The sequence below is a fragment of the Mixophyes fleayi genome, chromosome 4 (genome assembly GCF_038048845.1).
Source record: "Mixophyes fleayi isolate aMixFle1 chromosome 4, aMixFle1.hap1, whole genome shotgun sequence".
Lineage (NCBI taxonomy): Eukaryota > Metazoa > Chordata > Amphibia > Anura > Limnodynastidae > Mixophyes > Mixophyes fleayi.
This window is the reverse complement of record NC_134405.1, coordinates 222,080,423-222,098,252: the sequence shown is the minus strand read 5'-3', so window position 1 is coordinate 222,098,252 and position 17,830 is coordinate 222,080,423. Positions and strand designations below refer to the sequence as shown.

General features: G+C 36.2%; 1 protein-coding gene across 1 annotated transcript; it reads right to left on the bottom strand.

Moving 5' to 3' along the window:
- Positions 1 to 1,584: 1,584 nt before the first annotated feature.
- ALX1 (ALX homeobox 1) lies at positions 1,585 to 17,322 on the bottom strand. The gene is made up of 4 exons (XM_075205319.1): positions 17,091 to 17,322; positions 14,411 to 14,715; positions 7,236 to 7,364; positions 1,585 to 2,009 (listed from the first exon to the last, which is right to left on the bottom strand). Exons 1-4 carry the CDS (start codon positions 17,320 to 17,322, stop codon positions 1,689 to 1,691), a joined length of 987 nt encoding a protein of 328 aa, XP_075061420.1. The 3' UTR covers positions 1,585 to 1,688.
- Between the last annotated feature and the right edge of the window lie 508 nt (positions 17,323 to 17,830).

The following is a 17,830-nucleotide window of genomic DNA, read 5'->3' as shown; positions in this document are numbered from 1 at the left end:
ATTAAAACATTGAAAGACATACCTAACTATTTTTTAATTAATAGAAGTTAATCCGTCAGTAGCATTTGCATGTTAATGTCTCAGTAATATGAATTATATCTTTAGTACAAATACAATGTCTGTATTTTACATTATCTATACAGTGGTGAATTATTAAAGGGACATTTCAGGCACTAGCCCAGGGACAAGATTTTTTTCCCATTCAAACTCTGTGTTGCAAGAATGTCCATGACAAAACATAGAGCAAGCTTAGGGGAGGGGCTGGTTCAATATTGCAATGAATGTCGGGAGTTTTTTTAAAGAAAATATATATATCTGCTGTATCTAATGAAATACTTGGGGTGGGTGCATGAATTTGTTATAGTGGTTAACCAGACACATAAAATATGGAGTCAATGGGCCTGAGTCATTAACGAAATTAAGCAAAAAAAATGGTAATTTCGCACCTTGGCAAAACCATGCTGCATTGGTGGTGGGGGGGAGGGTAAATATAAAATGTGGGACAGATTTATAGTTAGGGTAGGGTATGTCCTAGATAAACTTTAAATTTCAGTGTACAAATAAAGCTATCAAGTATTTGTGTGCTACATGAAAAGCAGCTAGTATTTAACTTATGTACAAAGTAATAAACTAATTTGCACCCCTTACGTTGTAATATGGTTCTGTACAGGATCAAATTCATTTTTTTGCTTTGCCATCCTTAAGGAATCAGGCCTAATGTCTCCAACACTGTGCAGGGTCCATTGTAATTTTAATCTGCATCTGACAACAACACTAAGAGTAACTGTCATGACTGTAGACACAACTAAAGTTTAACCATTCCAAAAATGTACACATTGCCAACTCTATCATTATGGTCAGTTGAAGTGACAGTGCTTGTACAATAAATACAAGCAAGCCTGTGTATGCTGGAAAAATGCCCTTTAGAGCAACTTAATTATTAAATAAAACAAATACATTATTATTTTATTATTAAACTTTCTTTATATAAATCTGGTTCCAATATTTAGGTACAAGCTTTATTGTTTTTCTTTGTAGCCCAAAACGGTCTACCATAGCTGTCGTCTCCTAATTAGTAGATTAGTACATGCCTTTGAGTACTTACAGACTTCTCCCAGTGCTCACTCTGCGTAGCTCCCTCTCTTCTATATAGTACTGTAATAAAATATATGTCCAATGCTAGGTTTGTGCCACCAACCTGTGTCGCAGTCAGGAGGAGGAGTTTGCCTGTGCCCCACCTCTGTCTCATTATAAGTGCTGGTGCTAGCTGTATTTCAGAATCTGGAGGATATAGCCTCTGGGAAACAACCCAGAGGAGGGCTTGTAGTGACGGCAGATGCACTTGTCCATTCAATAGAATAAAAAGTTACAGTGGACACTGGCATCGATATTAAGAAAATTGTTGGCATCACATGGGGGTGACCCCACTTCACATCTATGCACAGCAAAAACACATGTATGCAGTTCATATATTGGTCTATCAGATGTAGTCTTTAAAATGTAATTAAAACATAGATTTTAAGTTCATGACACGTTATATTTATTTCTAACACAGGAAATACTTTACAAGGTTCTATTGACACAACAGACAGGATTTGTACTGTTTGAACATATCTGCACACTGATTTTATACATTGTTAAATATTACAAAATAGAGTGTATTTCATTTCTAAAAGAAACAGATTCATTTACATAGCCCATGAGATATTTGCTGCGTGTTCTTTGGCTTTCATTCGAAGCACCGCAATACTAGATGACCGCCTTTCAAACTCAGGTTTCGTTTCAAAAGAGTGTCCATTTGTAGATCCTGATAATAATGATTCAGTGAAGAAATTGTTAAGTGGCATATGGCTGAACTGATTCTGATGGTTTGTGAAGCCGGCGTATGAAGAATCACTGCGAGAGGAGTGAGAGTACGGTGACATGCAAGAAGAAGGTTCTCGGGGCAGCATACAAGAAGGGACTACAGATCCTCCAGCTGGGCTTCCTGTCCACAAATTGTTCTGAATCTGTAAGAAAACAGTTGTTTAAAGAAGCATTCAGGACAGTTTTAATAAAAATATCACATTTGGAAAGTGGGGCAGTATTAAAACATTTCCATACATACATTCACCCCAATATAAAGAGGTCTTAGTATAAAGATATAAATATGGTTCAGAAGACTGGAGTGAGTCCACATGAACGGAAAGTGTCAAATATAAACAGTTGTTCTAAAATAGGGCTTCTAGAGAATAAAACATTATATAATGTATAATGAACTAGAGAATAATGAATAACTTAAGGATTGGGTATTTTGAAATATAAATTCTGAGATACCAATTAATTACCTCTTTGCTTAAAACTCCTAAATGTTTTTTTCTTTTAAACAGAAGTCCAAAGGATACTATAAGATGAATAGCTCTGGTTCCCATTATTAACTTACAGGGGCTCTTAGTTAGGTGCATAAAAACCCAATGAAGGTCTGTTAAAAGTCTAAAAACATTGGGTTTTTTTCTATTCTGCCAATACATCACTGAAACAGTCTCTACTCAATTAGTAGCCTTAGGACTTTTGTTTACATTGATTGAATCATGATTTGAGAATCACTGAAACCCAATTTGTAATGTATTTCCTATTAGACTCCACGTCACCTGCTGGAAGTATTTTGCAAAATAAAGCATATACTGGTCATAGTGCCGCCTACAATTTTGCACTGCAAATTTTGAATCGTTCCATCTGATTTTCAAGTATTATTTCTTGCAAGGCAAGTGTGACTGTGTTCCTACCAATGAATAGCGAAGTCATGATGTTCTATTTTATGATTTCATATTTTTTGACATAACAAATTGATTGTTCTCTTGTTGCCTCTAAAAACTAATGCTATAAAATCTACAGTAGACTATCACAGAGTTAATTTTTACAGAGCTATAAGTAATACACAGTAAATTATAACATATACTATGGGCCTCAGTCATTAAGGAAAGTAGCACGTTTTCTCCGGGACAAACCATGTTACAATGCAAGGGGTGAAAATTAGCTTATTATTTTGCACATAAGTTAAATGCTGGCTGTTTTTTTTCCATCTAGCACACAAACACGTGTTAGCTTTATTTATACACTAAAATTAAAAGTTGATCTAGGATATACCCTACCCAAACTATAAATCTGTCCCCATATTTTAAATTTACCTCCTTCCAATGCAACATGGTTTTTCCCAGATGCAAAGTTACTCCTTTTTTATGCTTTGCTCTGCTTAATGACTCGGGCTCTATATGATCAAAATCTCTAAATGCTTATTTTGCCACTAGATTCTTTCACCCGAAACACGTTTTAATTTTACCCCTATGATTTTGCACATAGTTCATGATAAACTATTGCAGTAAATTCCATTTAACATAATAACTGGCTTAAGACACTGCTTCATTTTTGCTGTTATTGGAATAAATGAGACTATCCTGTAGCTTCCCACCCAGCGAGGGATAGTTGTGAGCATCAAATCATTTTTTTAAAATATATTACATCAAGCTGAGATAATTTGTTTACTCCAGCTACTGTAGAACTACAGGTCCTGCCATACCCTGCTAACCTCCTTCATAGACAAATCTTGTCTGCCTCAGTATACATGATTGCCCGTAAGCCATCTGAAACTAGTATCACTGCTCCTGCCACATTTTAAAATTTTTAAGTATATACTGTTAATTTTCTTTCAGTGTGTGGATACTGAAATAGCTTTGCACTTAAAATGCAGATATAAATTTTATTTAATTTTAAAAATGTGCTTTTTACATACAATATATACGTTGTTTTAAAACTCACAATAAAGAGGAATATAAATGTGCGAATGATTTTCTCAGCAACAAGCTGTGATTTTGCATAATAAAACATGTACCCCATCAATTGTGAAGCATAAAAAACTTTTGTCTTACATTTGAAAAAGGATAGATGAAGAAAAGTAATTGAAAGAGTCAAAAAAAATGAAAACAGATGTACTGGCTGGAAAAGGTTATTTCAAGCAATACTTTACCATTGGGTGCCAAGGTTCACCTAAAAAAAGTCCCCAAAGGTAAAATACTATCTTATATCAAGCTGTTTATTTCTTCTACAGTCAACAAAGCCAAAGGACCTACAGTAAAATACTTCAGAGCTCAAAGACTTTCAGTTGCTGTGCTTCAATATTTGGCAACAGTCATCTTGTTTTCCCTCTCATGCTAGTCATACATTAAGGCCAGTTCTCACAGGAGAAAATTGTTGAATGAAAATAAATAAAAACATAAGCACTGCCCAAGCAAAATAAAATTAAAAGAATATCAAAATTGAGAGGTATGAACAATACTTCTATAGTTGTGTTACAGATTATGGATGCTAACTTTAAGGTTTACATAATAACATGGTGCAAGCAGGAAAATGTGCTGGAAACCATAGCAATTTATCAGACATTTGCTACAGAACATACAGTGGTCTAATCAAATATCATCTCCTGGCACCCAGTAAATAAACAATGATGACCTCTGATAGGTTGATTTGAGTAGCAGCATACTGCACTGTTTGAATCTTGCTATTAAATAAGTATTTTAAAATGTTAATATTCTATTGATCATGCTTTTTAGTTGACCTTCATCGCTGTCGGCTATTTTTAATGCTACTGATCTAGCGATTGCTACTGATCTAGAATTGGCAATGCCTGTCCCACACTCTGGGTGCTGTCACCATAAATCATATGTTGCACGCCACTCCTCCCTTAGCACTTTAAGCTGGAACCATTGGTTTCTCCCTGAACCTATCTCGCATACAGGGAAAACAATTCCCATTTATCACAATGCCCCTATAAGATGCAAGAAGCATTGGTGACTGACAACGAGTAATGGCGGATTATGATGATCTGGGGACCTGGGCTGGGGAACACCAGTGTTTCCTACATTAAATTGACAACAGGGGTCGAAAAGACCTAGTTCGTCTCTACCACAGTGCCCCTAACATTAGAGCATATGCGTATATGCTCTAACAAAGGCTGGGATGACTGTCATATCAAATCATAAAATTTTGCATGTTAACACACACTTTCAGAGGTCAAAGCTAATAATAAAAATATACAAAGCAGTAAAAATTAAATGCATAAAAAAAACACAAACACTATGGAGCCGATTCAATTGTCAGTACAGTACAGCGTTAAAAGATTGTAACGCTATTTGCTGTCATTTTGGAGCGCAATGATGTTCCCCGCAATTCAATTGTAAATCTAACCTTCCTTTTTTTTTCCCTGAAAACAGCATGTTGCTGTGGGTTAGAGCCTCATATTAAGGTATAGCTAAAGGGAGCAATTCATTTCTATTTTAACCCGGCGATGTAAACTGTCAAATAAGCAGTTTTATCTCACACTTCTCCTGGCCGGGTAAAAAATTGTAAACCCGCAAAAAGTAATGAAATAAAAAATTATGTATTGAAAATCTGAAAATTGATTGGGTTTTTTTTCATAAAAATGATAAAGAACTGAAAAAAAGCATAATACAGCATGTAAATATTTTTTCCAAAGATTGCAAATCCACCCTATTACGTATATATGTTTGTAGTAATATGTTTTAAGGTACTTTGGTACCACTATAACTGGAAATTACTATAGTGTAATTACAATATAATAAAAAATGGGTAGTGTAATGTAATGCACTTGAAATTTTCACTGCAAAAAATTTCTAGATCTGATGTAGTCACAAGGGAATCACCAGAAAGCCCGGAGATGACAGTGATGTTGCCAGAGAATTTTGTTATAGCTTCAACATGACCGCGATAAACCCCAATTGAAAAAGGAAAAATCTAATTTGAAAAAAAAGTGTGTGCTAAGTGCTAAAAAAAATGGTAGGGGCTTCTGAGGCATGGACCCCTGGCAATGAAAGGATTAATCTGTATTTTTTATATATATATATATATATATATATATATATATATATATATATATATATATGTTTTTAGCAGTATTTAGAATGTTATTAGAAGTCTATTTAGCCAATGAAAAACACCTATTAAGGGCATAGAGAACATCAAAAGCATAGATACATTTTTTTATGCATTTTTCAAATAATATAGATGAGAACATATAGCTGTTACTGTGCAGTTTCCTGTATGAAGTTTAGAAACACAGCATTGCATGATTTTCTAAAAAAAACTTGCAACCCACACAGAACAGTATATTAATGTATACATTACGCAACAATAAACCATTACGGTTATTTGATCTATACTTTCCAATGCATGTAAACATGCATTGAAATTAGAAGAAAAATAATCCTTGTCCTAGCCACTAGGTCCTTCTAACACTCCTAATAAAACATAACTCTTGGACACAAACTTAAGTAAGCTCCTTCTAACAAAACAAGTAAAGGAATAATTATATTCACGACATTTGTACTGCTGCAAAATGATTGTGTTTCCCTCTCAACGTTACAGTTTCCCATTTCCTGAGAGCAGCAGACATGGAGGACTGATATGCTAAAGAGTAAACACAATCATTATTGCACCAGTAATAATGAGTGTGGTGGAACCGAATACTGAAGTGTACTCGAGCCCTAATTAAGAGTAAGCAGTGGTATAATTGATTAACTTGTGTTTGTACCTGTAGTCCCCAGAAGCAATAACTCTGCATCCTGTGCACTAAAATTGCATGGAAATCAAGGTTCAGACTCACCGTTATTTAGCTAAATCCAAAGGACTCAGTCAAAATCAAATCTTGCTAAAAACCCTTAGCATTCAACACAATATCAAGCCAAATACTGAGTATACTGCATCCTCCACTGTGGAGACATTTTACTTTAACTATTGTGTACTAGTTTCGTAAACATTTTTTTTTTACATTTTATTTGTTTCAATATTTATGTTAAATATTGTTGTTTTTTTATAAGATCAAAATTATTAAATATAACCAATGTTTTTTTTTTATGGGGTTCCAGGTGATACCAGTTTGTAGACTGCTGCTCTCAGTTTTCACCAGAATAAACAAACTACCGGCAACTGCGCCAACTAATCACAGTTTAACTGTTTTAATCATGAAGTAATTAAATCATAATATAAAACTGACTGATATTGTGGTTGATTTTTTTTTCCATGAGAAAGACACAAAATATAGGTTTAGAGGCAAATTAATGTAAATAAATCTATGTTTACATGAAACCTTTTATTATTTACAGCATATTTTCACACAGTAATTTGGTAACATATAAAAGTACACATTTTTTTAAATTATTATTATTATTATTATATATGTTTACCTGTGGGTAGCTGTCACTCCTGGGTAAAACAGAGATATCATAAGTGGCAGCAAAGTGGGTTTTGGCTTGTTGTATCTGACCATAACGTTCTCTCTTTCTCCACTTAGCTCTGCGGTTTTGGAACCAGACCTGAAAAGGATAAACAACAAGTCTCACTATGAACATGCATGAAAAATGAAATATATTAACCACTAATTTATAACTGAATCCTACTCTAGAATTTGCGTTTTTACAGCTAACCCATACGACAACATAACTGGTTGCAAAATGTGTTTTTCCAAGGCCTTTCAGATAGCTGCCCATGTCTGGCAATTGTATGTCTGCAACCACGACTCACTTGAATGGCGCCTGGTGAAAATAAAACCACATGGACAATATGGTGAAGCTGTAGCCACAGGCAAGATATGACGGTATGTGAATATGTTTTAATCATTGCACCTAAATTTATATATAGATCGTCCAGCGCTACAAATATGTGGCACCCTATAAATAAACAATGATGACTATGAAATTTCATGCAGAACAGAGTCATGGAGCTTCTAAATCAGCAGCTCAGTGTATATGACAATTATAATACCCAGCAACCAATTTACATTGCCCATACAATATCTGGAAATTATAAAAAGCTAAAAGTCAAAATATATATATATATATACACTGGGTATATATATATATATATATATATATATATATATATATATATATATATATATATATATATATATATACATATATAGATATATACACACATATATACATGACAAATAATGCCTGAATGTTATCTTCCTGGCAATCTGTGTTCCTCTTCACAATTTTCCATGTGACCACTCGCCAAATCACATGGTGTCAAAAGGAACCAACATCAGGCTCTGTGATGTCCCTTTAAGAGTGAACCTGTAGGCTTCTGATATCTATTTTACTTTAAATATTATGTTTTCCCAGCTCTCCTCCATGCAGGGGCGGATCTAGGAAATTGCTATACCCGGGGCGATGTAGTAGGGGGTGATTTAGGCCCCGCCCCCTTTCCGACTTCTAAGGCTGCCGGCGGCTGCACAGTATGTGCAGGTCCGCTCGGCAGTGTCAGTGTGCTGCCCCGCTGCTCTGATTGTGTTTAAAACACAATCAGAGCAGCCGGGCAGCACACTGTCACTGCTGAACGGACCTACACAGTGTGCAGCAGCCGGCAGCAAGCCCCTGCTAGGAGGGGGCGATCGCCACGATCGTCCCCCCCTGGATCCGCCAATGCCTCCATGTCTACCACCACCAGAAACTGCATCAAAGAACTGAGCTCTAGGCCCTGTGTGATGATAATGGGTCATGGAAGCAAGCATAATGATAAATCTATGGCCCACCAACTAAACAGTGATATCTCCATCTCTCTCATAACGGGAGTAATGGAAGAGACAATATGGATAACAAGTTTAAGTTAATACAAGCTAAAATGGTGACAGTTGACATGGAATACTAAAGGCAGAGGGAACATATAGTCTTACTAATTCTTGTGGACCTGTCAATGAATTAATGTTTTCCAGTTAATAATACACAACATTTCCTGCAAGTACCCATTTAATTATTTGCTAGTATATAGCCCTCCTCCTTCTTCTTTGCCAGAGAGCAAATATAAATGCTAGGAAGGGGACAGATTCAGCAGCAATTAGTAGGGTAAAAACAAGAACGGTTCCTAAAACTGCAGGTTTCTGGCACAGACTAAAAAGGACTGTAAGATTATGGGTCTGATTCATGAAGGCACATAGATGCTGACACATGTCATTTTGCGGGAATACGCACTGCGGACCGGACCATACACCAATGAACTCGGCAATGTCCAACTCATCTTTGTGTGCAAAGGACTCTTATTACAGCACGCAATTTCAGGGGTGGAACGGGGAGGGGACTAGGTGTATGTATGTAGTCAGTGTACAGTAAGGTCATGCCAAGCACAAGCGCACGTAGCAGCGTTCCGATTCAAGCTTTGGACGTCTCAAAGGTATGCATTTTTTAGTCGTGTCACTTGCACCACGTACAGGTCGGGTGTAAGTGCAGCATAATAGTGATGATGGCTGGGTATACATGCTTAAACAGGTGTTTGCAATCAGGAGCAACTATAAAAATGCATTTTATGTACAGCAGATATTCATAACATCATCATAAATATATTCAATGGGGGAGGGAATACTTTTTTTTATTTTTCAAAGTTTTGTCATTAATGACTATATTATTATTAACAGATGACGTTAATTTATTTTTTTTCTGTGCATTCTCTTGTGACTTTATATTCCACATATGTATTGAACGTATCCTGCTGTGTCTTGTCTGTTAGACCAGAGTGGACCTAGACCCATATTCATCGACAGACGTACTTTCAGGTCCATCCCTTGTTGAATATGGATGTGCATAAGCCCAAAATATGTGCGTTTTATTAAAAATGCACAATATTTTCGTTTTGCGTTCCTTGATGAATCAGGCCCTATATGTGAACTACAGATTGACGGATCCATGGTAATGTAAAACTAAAATGCAATAACAATTGTTCCTAGAGTGTATAGCTTAATATAGCTTCCAAAAATTTGGAGGTGAATTAAGAAAGCACATCATTTTCACCAGCTTGTCGGACCTGTATACAGAATTAGGGAAAACAGGGGGGTGAAAGAGGGGCAGTGTGTTTTTTCTCAAACAAGCTTGGACAGAATAAAAGCAAACATAAATCCCTAATCCTGGTAAAAGATAGGCGCTTTAGTAAATCACCACCTAATAATATCAAACAATGTACATGCTGTAAAAAAATATATATATTTTCCTTTGCACTTTTAAATTCACAAACTCTTGACAGCTCCCCTACTGTAGTGAGGACACAAAAGAAATCAGTAATCTGTCTCCTTCATATGAAAAATGAACAATGTTTAAGTAAACATTTTACATAAAAATGAGTTCATGTAACAAAATGATTTTCTTATAGTAAAATATATTCCAGCTTAAGTAATAATGTTTCTGAGTGGAGACTTCTGTGGCAAGTTCCCTTTCTAATGCAGCAATGGGCCAATAAGGCTAAAAGTATCAAATAAAATATACTGATATCAAATGGAATTTTTATTAACAAAACGTGTTGAGTTTTTGCACCTTGCTGCACTAGAGAATCCATGATATGTTTTTAATAACAACTTGGCAGTAAAACTGACATGGAGTTTGAGAAATAAATTGTATTGAAATAATACTGCAAGGCAAATATAGTTTAGAAGATTCCCCTTAGATGTGTATAGAGAAATAAAGGGTGATATAGAGGTGAAAGATAGAACTTATATTCACATTTGGCTAGGGTTTAATTATTTCATATCATTTGTAGTTACCAACATTAAATGTTTGCACAGTCTGCTTTAATTTCTATATAAAAAAAACATTCAACACATTAGCACTATTATAGTTGAATAACAAAAAAAACATCTAGGGGCAGATTCAATTCGGACGCTTTAATGTAGAATTAAGGCAGCTTTAGTAATATTACCTTTAATACAGTAATTTTAACCCAGATTTTAACTTGCGGCCCCGAGAGGTGCGAGCAAAAATGAGCATTAAAATGACCATACTAACGGTAATAGTGCGCAAGTCGTGTTATTCCTAGAATAACGTGGCAGAATTGAATTGGCCCCCTAGAGTCAAACGACCCAGTAATATTACTAGGTGACACCTAACTGTTGAGCTTCCATGAAGGAGGCAAAGACAAGATTACAGAAGACCAGGGGTTCTCAACTCTAGTTCTCAAGTATCATCAGCAGGTCAAGATTTCAGGATTTGGGTCTGTTTGAAATAGGTGGGTTAATTACTGACCCAGCAAAATAGATTAACTCACCTGTGGATGATTAAAGAAACCCTGAAAACATGACCTGTTAATGGTACTTCAGGATTGGCATTAAGAACCCCCACCATAGACAGTTTTCAAGAGGTCATCCCTAGCAATAAATTACTATGTATCTGTTTCACCTATTTCAATTAATTACTTTCTTGCAACATATCATTTACAGGTAAATATTTATTATATTTTCTTTGTTTCCAGGAAATGGTCATCTGCTGTAATTATATTTTAAAACTTTCTTTGTCATATGGTTATTTATACAGATTTTACCACCTACCCGCACAGAATGGATGGATTTCTAGAGGAGCATGGCATAACATGTATAAAGCAGCAATATAAAAGTATACATTGTGGGGATAAGTAGCCAACACATACAAATAATAATAATAGAATAATAATATAATGTATTACATAATCACCCACAAATGTTTACAATAGAGCCAACAAGTAAGAGAGAGACAGAGAGAGAGAGAGAGAGAGAGATGCAACAAGTAGGAGACAGAGAGAGATGCAACAAATAGGAGACAGAGAGAGAGATGCAACAAGTGGGAGAAAGAGAGAAGAAAGAATATGTGATAAAAATATGAAAATTCTAGGAAGAGGATTTATGTCTAGAAATAGTATAAAGTTTAATAATATAGGATTAATATTGCACTTGTGTATCCGGTATCGCCACAAATGTAGTGAATAACAACGCCCTACACGAAGCACTCCCCCAACCTGCATCACACTAAATAAGAACCAGATTTCTTCCATTAGAAATCAGTTTCATTGGTATGATGTATTTACTTACAACAACTATTAATCTGGAAGGACTGCTGTTAAAACTGTTGTAGGAAATAACTAAATTAAGTTCAAAGCCCAAAACTGCAAAGTATAATAAATAAAATGATCCCCTTAAGGTACGCAGCATAGCACAGCATGGTAAAAGTGTAATTTCGTGTAGGCCACTTTCCCATCGGCTCTCACAGTTATCCAATGCAACCATCCCCAATAGTGAGGAGGCAGGTTAGCAATATTCTACCTTCAAACTAATAAGCACATTGACTGCTACCAAGCGACAGTAAATGTAGCAGTGGTGAAATATATGTCTATGAATAAAGAAAGGAAAATATCAACTTGGTAAATGTATTCATCATGTCTGTGGGTGGAAAAAAAATATTTCCTGCAGTCTCCCCGGGGAACAGAAAGAACAAGTTAGGAGAATTTAGTAATGAGGCTCTTTCTCTGGGGAGGGGGAAAGACCTTGACAATCTCCTTTAAATGGGTGCCAATTACTACACTGATGTGAAGCAGGAAAGGCAGTCAGTGAGATAAATTAGGTTCAGGTTTACTTTCCGTGCATGCAAGGGAGGATACTATTAAATCTAATGATATGTTGCACAAGAAAAGGGCACTTGTGCAGGTTATCTAGCCTAGTGCAGTTATTTGTAATTCATTTTACAGCTAAGAAATCCATACCAAGCTTATGTAACCTGGTTGGTGATCTAAAAATGCCACCATATTCCGTCAGCCAGAGGCCAGCAAGGCATCCTGGGACTTCTAGTTGCCCAACAGCCGGGGAGCTGCGGGTAGCCTACTCCTGGTCTATACAGTTGATAAAACGTCTGCATTTCATGACAATATGTTTCCCTAGTTTAACACAAAGACATTCCTTTTAGATGACTGAACAATTCCAGAATATATAATATGAAAACACACTACATCATCAATCCATGGGAACTAAAAATACATTCCACATGTAGGATTCACTGCTGACAATGCAGGGGAAACTGTACAAGAGTTGTATTTCAAGGTTTCTACGTTGATATTGTCGCCACCTTGACAATTGTGCAAAATGTAAGTGTTGGACCATTAAATAGGACCTTGCAGCTATGGTGGTTAATCGTGGTGCGCGACCTCAGCAACTTAACTGCAATAACTGTAGAGACGCGATTCCCATAGTGAGGTTAGTTCAGTTTTGAAGTTTTTTTCCCTTAGAGAACCAACACTACAAAGAGATAGAGTAGATCCATCTTGCATTGTATGTTGTATAAGCATCCTTTTATTTATGGCCACTTTAGCCAGGTACGAAGCTGCATTGACCAAAACAAAGAAAAAAATAGAAAATCCCATTGTTTTCCTAATCTATCTTTATATGCACATTGAGGACTCAAACGGCTATTGAATTTACGTTTGTGTTTGTATTTACTGGAATATTTTCTCTACCCGATATAAAAAAAGGAGAAAATGTAACCCCTCCCCCAAACCAAAATTATGATTCTGAAATCGTTAATATTTATGCTGGCAATTTATTTTTCCAACTGATTCTTATCCATATGATATATTCCCGAATATTTAATTGATTTTTATGTGAAATAAAACAAGCGATCATAGCTATCATTAGGCAATCGATTGTTTTCTTTGATTTGCATGCTTTTATTTGTATCTACATATAATAAATTATTTATTGTGTCCTTTGTTGTATCGGTATTAATTGTTCTATTTATATATTCTAAATATTATTACATCTAGACTTTTACATTTAATAAGAGAAGTTTAAAATAATCACACACAATCATTAAGTAAAATATCGCCAAAAATACTATCAGTACCGGAGGACTGAAGAACTAAATAAACTTTCTATCAATGCCCGGTATAAGTGCCATAAATAATTCCCTAGCATCAAATGAACAATCTCTATTATGGAGCAACCCTATAACCCTGGTACACGCTGCCTGACTTCAGCACTAGTCACAGCTCTCTGTTTTATCTTTAATGACCATTATTTTCAAGGCAAATCGGGAATGAACTCTTACCACATGTTCCACCTTATGGCCTTTAATATAAAATTAAAAACAGGAAAACGTGTAGTCAGTTAAATCCCCCATTACATTGAGCTGCACGGGTTTTGTGATTTCTGTTAGAGGGAGATTAGTCTGCCTGCTCATATGTGCCATGTTTATTGCTTTGCATTAGTGTATATACAACGTCAGCCCGTGCACTGAAGTATACTGCAGTCCTGCTTAACTTTATGGCCTGGGAAACGCTTATCACTATACTATAAACCCGAACATTACAATACAAAAAAATACTGCAAACAAATAAAATACGGTGAACATCTTTGTAGCATACATTTAGAAGACATAATTTAAAAAAATATATATATATTTTATTGAATACTGTTAACTTTTGTGAAATTTCACAATATTTTTGTTATGGCAAGGGCGCATTTATACAATTAAGTTATGCTGTGACTGTATTCGTTGTCAAAGTATATATATATATATATATATATATATATACACACACACACAAGTATATTCATGCAGTCTGTCCCGACTCTCACCTGCACTCTCGCCTCGGTGAGCTCTGTCCTTAGAGCCAGCTGCTCCCTCACATAGACGTCAGGGTAATGGGTCTTCTGAAAGACCTTCTCTAACTCCTCCAGCTGCAGGCTGGTGAATGTGGTGCGGTGTCGCCTCTTCTTACTGCTGGACACGTTGCTGTCACACTTATCTGCGAGCTCATCCAGCTCTCCCTTGTCCTGCATTCCTTTCACGGGAGACACTCGCAGACTGCAGCAGGTTTCTATGGGTCTGCTCAGCTCAGTGTGAAGAGGCTGCCCTTCCACTTTGGTGATGCCATAGTTCACTATGGAAGTAAAGGCAGATCAGTTTAAATAAGAAGAAGACTCCATTTGAATAGCAGCATTTAAATAAAATATGTCCACTATCTACATACACACAACTATACTAGCAAAGTATATTTCTGCGAAGCAACCCCTCCATTTCTCAGAATAAATTGTTTATACTTCTCTTCCATTTTCGTGTACCCTGTGAGAATTGTTAAATGAGTTTTCTGTAAGAGCAGTATTCCTGCATCAAACTGATATAGGCACAATCCCCAGTACAAAGTCATTGCTTATAAGCTAGCTGAGCTCTAGGTAACAGTTTGCTGAATTCTACATTTTGTTAGACAGATAATAAACACCGGCAGATAGTGTGTGTATCCCGGTAGGATGGTTTGCTGATGTGTTTCTGGAGGTATGAAAGAATAACAAGCCAGCCACGGTTTCTCTCTGGTATGTCAGGCCACTGGGTAACTGATACAGCATGTTACAAGCCATGAATGATCCCTTGTAGCCTAAGAGAAAATAATCAGCGAATCGCTACAAACAGCAGTGGCAGACAACCTGTGGCTCTCCTCACATCTCCCGGTGTCTGGATGACAGGCCAGGCTGGAACTTGTAGTTCCACACCAGTGAATAACTACAGATATCCATACTAATTTATTAGACTAGATGACATATGTTGCTAATTCAAAGTGCAGGCTAATCTGTCAAATGATAAGATTTTCTCCTGTATGTGTAATTGGTACAGTATACTGTTCTGTGTGGCCTTTGTGTAAACAGAGTGTAGTTGAATACGGAGAGCAAGAAAACATGTAAACTAACTGTAAAGTTGATGCAAACAAAAGGTAATGTGCTTCGTATACTTCACTAAACACAGACTTATGAATGGGTTACTGCCCACACTGGAAAGAGTAGAAAGAATACAAAGATATTAAGGGAATCCAGCGAAGAGATTAACAACTGACACAGGGTGAGCACCAAGTCCCGGGTACCAAGGCAGTGATGGACCTTCGAAGAGTGTTATAATGGAAATACAATAATATAGATATTATTTTAATAAATATAAATTAGAGAACTATATTTCTAAAATTGTGAGGGAAAAACAGGAGATGGAAAACCACAATGCACCCTGGCGCTCCTGGAGATCCAAAATGTAACTTTAGAAAGTACTACATGAGGAAGACTATAGTTTGGCATTGACCAGCCTTCATCAGTTTTGTGTATAAACCATATTTTTATAAGAAAGCAAAACGTAGCTCTTCATATTGAAATAATAAGGTATCAGGATATCTTTTTTGCTATTAACCAGAAAATACAGTCCAGTTATGCAGCGCTGTGTTCCATATCGTATATATTTAGCTGTAGTTTACAAGATAAGAGATCTATTAAAAATAGCAGTGGTTTAAAAAATTTTAGTGACTTCCAAAGAAAATCAAAGCTGCATCAATAGTAATATTATAAACTTATGTAGGACAATACACATATCTAGTTGTTTCTATTTGAGCCTCCAAGTGTCGCATATCTGCAAACTTCCTCCATATCTCATTAGACAGTCTCGTTTCCATTTACAATGTTTTCTTACATGTTTTTGAGAAGTTAAATTTGTTTCATTTTTCTAATGATATTGCTTGCTACTTTGTTTGAAGTAGGAACAGTGTGTTCTTGCTACGTGTTATCCTAATAGTATCAGTTCACCAGTATTAAAGTTACATAAAAGTTACACATTACTATTTTAAAATGAAGAATATATGAAGTATTTGCCAGGGACGCGGCATCATCTATATGATGCCGCATAAGTTTGCTAACATTTTGGCCAGGTAGTATTCCTACCTCAGCTAGCAATTCTGAATATACAAATATATATCTATCCACTATCTGGATAATGTCTTCAAGATGAGACTGAGACGTCCTCTTGCCTTGTATTATGCAGACTGTACATAGCTACTCTTTCTCATTTAATGTTAAATATTATAAATATATATACACACACACACATATATATATATATATATATATATATATACACACACACTGTATATATACATATATATATATATATATATATATATATATATATATATACACACACACATATATATATATATATATACACATACATACACACACAAACATTCATACACGCTGTTGTAAAACAGTGCAATGTACTGATATCTATACAATTCACAGTTATGTGCAGTATTTGGTCGTTACATTCAGTTACATACTTGGCTGATGCTGGAATTGATACTGAGATCTAGACAGATTATTTAACGTTGGGACAGAACATTTTAATAAACCGGATTAGTTTATCTGATGGACAATTTAGTTTAACACCTTCGCTACCAGATTCCATTAGGTTATCGCTCGCAGTGTACCAGTGAAGGCGGATTCTTACCATTGTTGTCCTGACAGGGAGAATTCCGCTCTATCCGTACATGATGCTCATTCCTTTGGATGGCATTGAAGGCCTGTACACATTTACTAGCTGGGTTCTTGCTGTAAAAAGAGTCATTGTCCAAGGTTTCCATAACGTGCTCCAATGTGCCCCCAGCTCCCATGTAAAAGTCACTGGTTTTGCTGGTCTGGTTCTTCAGGGCAAACTTTTCACTCAGAAAATCCATAATCATCTACGCTTGTTTTATAGGGCTCCTCTCATAACAGAGGTGACAGTGCGAGCGGTGCGAGGGAGACTACAGAGACGCTTGAGCCGCTGAGCCTGTTAATTTGTACTTGTCTGAGAGGGGGGATCAGAAGGTGCTTTTATAGCATGGATCGCTGCAGGGGCCTCGGAGCAGCCTCCCATTGCTAATGAATATGGAAACAGACAGATGTATTAGCTCCACCCCCTCCCCTACCCCCTAAATCTTAATTCAAACAAGGGGATGATTCAGGGCTGCTATCCCAAGGCAGGCTGATCTTCTTCCAGCCAAAAGCTATTCTGCGAAAAAGGAAACCTTCTTTATTAACCAAAATCATTCCTGTTTTCTAGCGTGCCATTTATATCAGACAACTCATGAATGTACTACACATATACTTTAATGTAAGGTCGTAGTCAGCAGTAATGCGCATGAAGCCCCAGTCAGCACCAGATTTACTTTTAATAATTTTTAGGCTATGTATTAGTTTTTTGTTGTG